Source organism: Vicia villosa, unplaced genomic scaffold, assembly GCF_029867415.1.
Source record: "Vicia villosa cultivar HV-30 ecotype Madison, WI unplaced genomic scaffold, Vvil1.0 ctg.000262F_1_1_1, whole genome shotgun sequence".
In the NCBI taxonomy this organism is placed as follows: domain Eukaryota; kingdom Viridiplantae; phylum Streptophyta; class Magnoliopsida; order Fabales; family Fabaceae; genus Vicia; species Vicia villosa.
In genome coordinates, this window is record NW_026705111.1 from 466,030 (window position 1) to 471,743 (window position 5,714).

The 5,714-nt window shown below is 34.7% G+C and overlaps 1 protein-coding gene across 2 annotated transcripts; it reads left to right on the forward strand.

The window, feature by feature from the left end:
* Window positions 1–176: 176 nt before the first annotated feature.
* LOC131626135 (sugar transporter ERD6-like 5) lies at window positions 177–3,882 on the forward strand. 2 transcript variants are annotated; one of them, XR_009291051.1, is made up of 16 exons: window positions 177–536; window positions 616–678; window positions 802–891; window positions 987–1,112; window positions 1,211–1,276; window positions 1,381–1,456; window positions 1,541–1,605; window positions 1,804–1,896; window positions 2,005–2,085; window positions 2,163–2,247; window positions 2,497–2,540; window positions 2,673–2,735; window positions 2,817–2,930; window positions 3,155–3,204; window positions 3,296–3,410; window positions 3,499–3,522. XR_009291051.1 is itself a non-coding variant. In XM_058896963.1 (16 exons), exons 1-16 carry the CDS (start codon window positions 393–395, stop codon window positions 3,627–3,629), a joined length of 1,416 nt encoding a protein of 471 aa, XP_058752946.1. In that variant the 5' UTR covers window positions 197–392; the 3' UTR covers window positions 3,630–3,882. The 2 variants fall into 2 exon arrangements, 1 of the variants encoding a protein (XP_058752946.1); XM_058896963.1 differs by having other exon boundaries at window positions 197–536; window positions 3,145–3,204; window positions 3,499–3,882.
* The last annotated feature ends 1,832 nt before the right edge of the window (window positions 3,883–5,714 follow it).

The window sequence follows — 5,714 nt, forward strand, 5'->3', positions numbered from 1 at the left end:
CTAGTTCTGTACCTTGTGTAAATTATTTTGTTTTTATGTGTATTATTTTGTTCTTTTAATAACTGTTGAAAAAAGTCACATAAAATAATATCAAGTTCTCTCATTTCTCCTCCACAAATTTTGATAGCACATGCTGCATATGTTACATATACATTAAAATAACTAAATTCAAAGACAAAATGATTATATATATACCACAAATTTTGATAGCACATGGCATATGGTATCTATAGAAAAAACAATTTATCATCCAATACAATAGCTTAAACAAAATAAGTTCACGCTTTCTACAACAAAACCAGAGCCAATCATTTCATCACATCATACACATTCATTTTTTCTTCTTTGACAGTACCTTAGATCCTGCTTCTGAGTTCTGAGTGTAGTTTGTCATGGACAATGGAAGTACCGAACCAATTGAATTTTCAACTCATCTTCTTTCTTCCATTCGCGAAGAAGCTAGTTCAGCACCAACTAGTATTCTTATACTTAGTACCCTTGTTGCTGTTTCTGGTTCCTATGTTTTTGGCTCTGCTGTATGTTTCCATTGACTCCATGCTTTGGGGGGGTTTAACAAACAAGTTTATGATGTATACTAACACTCTCATCTTGCAGATCGGGTATTCATCCCCTGCTCAATCAGGAATCATGGATGACCTCAATCTTGGCGTAGCTGAGGTTTGAACTTTCTTTCAATATTTGAATCAGTAATCACCAAAACACTTGCTTATATATTATTATCGGTTTCATTTGGCTTCGATTTATTAGTCTTTCTAAGTCAAACTAGTTGCATTTATGCAGTATTCAGTTTTTGGTTCAGTGCTCACAATTGGAGCGATGGTTGGAGCCATTGTTAGTGGTAGTATAGCAGATTATGCAGGTCGTCGACTTGTAAGTTTCTCCAATTCAGCGTATATTTCCTAAAATGTGACCGCAATTAATTTTAATCTTGTCTTATTTATTGTTTTTTCAATTTGGTATCATAGGCCATGGGATTCTCACAGCTATTCTGCATCTTGGGATGGCTTGCCATAGCATTCTCAAAGGTTGCTTGGTGGCTTTATATTGGAAGACTATTGATAGGATGTGGAATAGGCCTTCTATCTTACGTGGTAAATTGCATAGACTTTTATTGTCATAATTACAATTCAAATGATACTTAGCCACTTCAAAGAATTACAACAAATAGGTAGTTCCCTTTCAATTTTAGGTACCGGTTTATATTGCTGAAATAACACCGAAGGATCTTCGAGGGGGATTCACTGCAATTCATCAGGTAAGTAAAGCAATACTATCCATAGGTTGCGTGATTTACCACCTATGTATTACATATATGATACATACAGGCTTATTTAAAATCCTTATTTATGATCTTGACAGCTAATGATTTGTTTTGGAATATCATTAACTTATCTTATCGGAACATACTTGAATTGGAGGGTTTTGGCTCTAATAGGTAATGTTCTTTCTGGTTTTCATTTTCACAAAATGAACTTAAGAAGTCTTTGCATCAACTCAACCTTTTCTTTCTATATTTCAGGAACTATTCCATGTCTCACACAGCTTCTGAGTCTAAACTTTATTTCTGAGTCTCCTAGGTGGCTGGTGAGTTTTTCACGGCTGTTATAGGTTTATCGCTTGGGTTGGACACAATTCAAATAAGCTACTGAAAATTTTCATAATTTGCGAAAATAAAAGTGATTGTATGTAATCACAAGTGTCATTATTGTGTCAGACGTGCCTTTATTATATAGTTTCGGTGCTGCATCCAAAAAGCAAGTGATAGTTTGCAATCTTCTGCAGGCAAAGGTTGGTCGCATGGAAAGGAGTGAATCTGCGTTACAGCACCTTAGAGGAAAGAATGCTGATGTTTCTGAAGAGGCTATTGAAATTAGAGTATATAATAAACGTTTGTTCATTAGTGTTGATTTGTGGGTTATAATAACCTAGATAGGAAACAAGAAAAAAGTGTTAACATATTTTATACACTGTACTCTTTTGTAGGAATTTACAGAAGTCTCTCAACAGCAAACGGAAGATAGCATCATTGGATTATTTCAATTACAGTATTTGAAGTCGCTTACTGTCAGATTTCTATACCTAATTCATGCATCTTATCTTAAAATTTTGCAGATTCTTATGGTATTTAGTTACAATGTTAGGTAGGAGTTGGCCTGTTAATACTACAACAATTTGGAGGGGTTAATGGCATTTCTTTTTATGCAAGTTCTATATTTGTGTCTGCCGGTACGTGCAAGTTTCGTTCATGCTTCTATTAGATGACCTATGTAACCGACACTTCTCATTGAAGACGTGTGAGGTGTCTGATACTGGCACAATTGGACTATTCTATTTTCTCAAACTATCATCTGTGTCAACGTGTCTAGTGTCCGTGTCATTGGTCCATTGCATATCGCGCATGCAAAGAAGGTGATTACAAATACATTAGATTTATAACATGATTCTCATGAAAGTGAAAATTGTTATCCGTGGCAGGGTTTTCAAGAAGTATTGGAACAATAGCAATGGTTATTGTTCAGGTTATAAATTCTCTTCATATAATTTATTTGTTGCTTTCTTCTTAATGATGACGAATAAGACGAGATAGATGTCAATTTTGGCAAGTCATTATCCAGTCTCTTCACACTATTCAGTAATTTCTCTCTTCATAGATACCAATGACAGCTTTGGGAGTAATTTTGATGGATAAAACTGGAAGACGACCACTTTTACTGGTAAAAGTGATCGATATTTTGTGCCTTCCTTTTCATGCTATTCAGTAAATTTTGGAATCTGAAATGCTTACATTTATACAGATCTCTGCATCAGGAACATGCTTAGGATGCTTCCTTGTATCCCTGTCATTCTTTTTACAGGACTTGCATACGTGGAAAGAGTTCAGTCCTATTCTTGCACTCGTCGGTGTACTGGTAATGATTTGTCTGATCCTTTCTATTAGATTTTTGTATCGTGCCTAACTAAATCTTTACGCAACAAATTTATAAGGAGGTGTCATTTTTTATAAACTCTTTTTAGGTCTTATCTAATTTAATGCAGCAGCCGGACTTGAGTTTTTTCTAAATACTTCCGCTGATTTTTCATCAACCTTAATATTTGAATTCGTGAATCTTTCTCACTTATCAGGTATATACAGGTTCTTTCTCACTTGGCATGGGAGGAATACCCTGGGTTATAATGTCTGAGGTAATATTGCTCTTTCCATGCTTGGACACTATATGAAAAATTTGATTTTAATATAAGTTCTCATCTTGACTAGATAATCTTTTTTTACCAGATATTTCCCATCAATGTGAAGGGTTCTGCTGGAAGCTTAATAACATCTGTTCACTGGCTGTGTTCATGGATTATATCCTATGCTTTTAACTTCCTCATGAGTTGGAGTTCAACAGGTAGGTTCCGAGTAACTCCTGATCCCTCAAGCAGAAAGAATGCTTATCAAGTGTTGAATAAGTTCATTAATATGTTATTTTTGACCAGGAACTTTCTTCATGTTCTCTAGCATATGTGGCCTTACCGTTCTATTTGTAGCAAAACTAGTACCGGAGACTAAGGGGCGCACGCTTGAAGAAGTTCAAGCGTCTCTGAATCGATATCCAACAAAGAGATGAATTTGAAATGACACTGAGAGAGAATTGCATGCATTATAAATCCAAGTAATTGTTTTAAACATGGTAAATTATAGTGGCGCATAGAGGTTGAGGAAACAAGCTTGTCCATGTTGTGTTTTCATTCACAAAATTTGAATCATACCATTTTCAAATGGAAGTGTTTGTCATTCTTTAAATAAATACTATGTATTCCTGTATTGAACAAGAGGGCAGTCACCTGAGTTGATGAAGTCATTCCCTGCCTCTTCTGGTACAGTTCTTCTTCAAAGTATGAAAATGAATATGTAAAGACACTCGAATACTAAAGTAAGGTAAGGTGTAAGGTGTAAACAAGATTTAAGTGAGATATCAAGTGTGTATACTTGGGAGACAGAACCCCCCCTATTTATAGTGGTTTCAAACTCTGATACAGACCTATTTGAGTTTATCCTACTCGTAGAGCCGTGGCATCATAGTCGGGGGAACACCTCGATACGCACAATGGTTAGGACACACCCAAATTCTAATGCTCTTATCGTCAAGCACATCAATCACGAGATTCAAATACGAAGAAAATCAAGATAGATTAATCAAAGGAAGAAAATAATATATTTATTATTAATTTAATTGAAATAAAATTAATGTACAATAAAACACGAAAAAATAGGAAATAAACACATTAAGAACGATAAACAAATAAGACACAAGACATTTAGTAATTGTTATTATCATCATTGGCTATTTCTTTTTCCAATACATGCCTCTTGATGATCGCAACATCCTTGGTGAACTCTTGAACAACCAACAACCAACAGTTTCTTGAGAGATTGCTGAGAGAGTTGAGAACATTACTTCAGAAGATGATCTTTGATTGTCCTTGCTATCACTTGCTTCTATTGGAATAATCTCTAAGTTCCCATTATCAATTCAGACCTTGATCAAACTTAGAGATCTCAACTTTAACCACGAACTTGGTGATTAGACTTCCGTAGGGTAATCTTGATGGATTTCTCCTTTAGCGATTGACCATGCAGCGAATCATACTATATGCCCAGTTGAATTGAAAGTTTCGAGTAAGCAACCACAAAGGTGCTACATCTTCTTTTTTGGAGTTCATCACGACTTTCCTTCCCCATAAATAACACATGGGTCATAAGGTGATGCACGACTCAACAAGTTTCTTTCAAGGATTTCGTCTTGAGAGGAAGTTTCATATACCTCACTTGGTTAATGACGAAGCTTCCTATCACAACGACATGATCGAATTTGATAGAATCATCAAGAGCATTAACATTGTAGGTTTTTTCCATTAGCAGGAACTTTACACATGATCTCATGGTGAAACTGATCTTAGTTTCACCAATTCTTGATGTAATAGATATGCTTTCATACTTGAGGTTGACGTAGAAAATTTGAACAAGTCTTAGATACACCCGACCTGGTTTTTCAACGAGGAATTCTATGAGCAACAGCAACCCACACAGATGTTATCATAAGAAGAAAAATATGTGACGGAATTTCAATTCATGTAGAAGGACTTGAGCACTTGACGTTTGGAGAAATATTTTTCTTGCACTTACAGGAGAAGAAAGAAGAAAATTTAGGAGAATGAAAGATTAAAAGTGTCTACCTTTATATAATGATTTTTTGAGCTATTTTTGTCAAGGAAAATCATATAAAATTATGTTGATTTTATCCAGGAAGAGATTGATTTGCAAAACTTTCCAAAGTTAGCTCTCTAATCGATTAGATCTTAAGAAAATTTTATTTCTTCAGCGCTTCCAATCTGATGATTTGATTTGATTGAGATTTGGAAAGAAAATAATCCTTGGCTTGATTGATATCCTATTGAATTACTGAAGAATTGATAAAGCAAAAATGATTTAATCAATTAGGCCCTTAGGAATAATCGATCATAAAACACTTTTCAAAAAATTCTAGATACTCTTTAAAATCCGCGTTGTTCTTTTTTAACTTCTCACTATCTTTATTGAACTTAACATTTAACTTAAACATTTTTTATAAGTTAAATTTATCACCTCAATACCATCTTCTTCTCTAGGGGCTTTGAAGCATCCATGTTCTTCTTTGTCATATTCTCTTCTT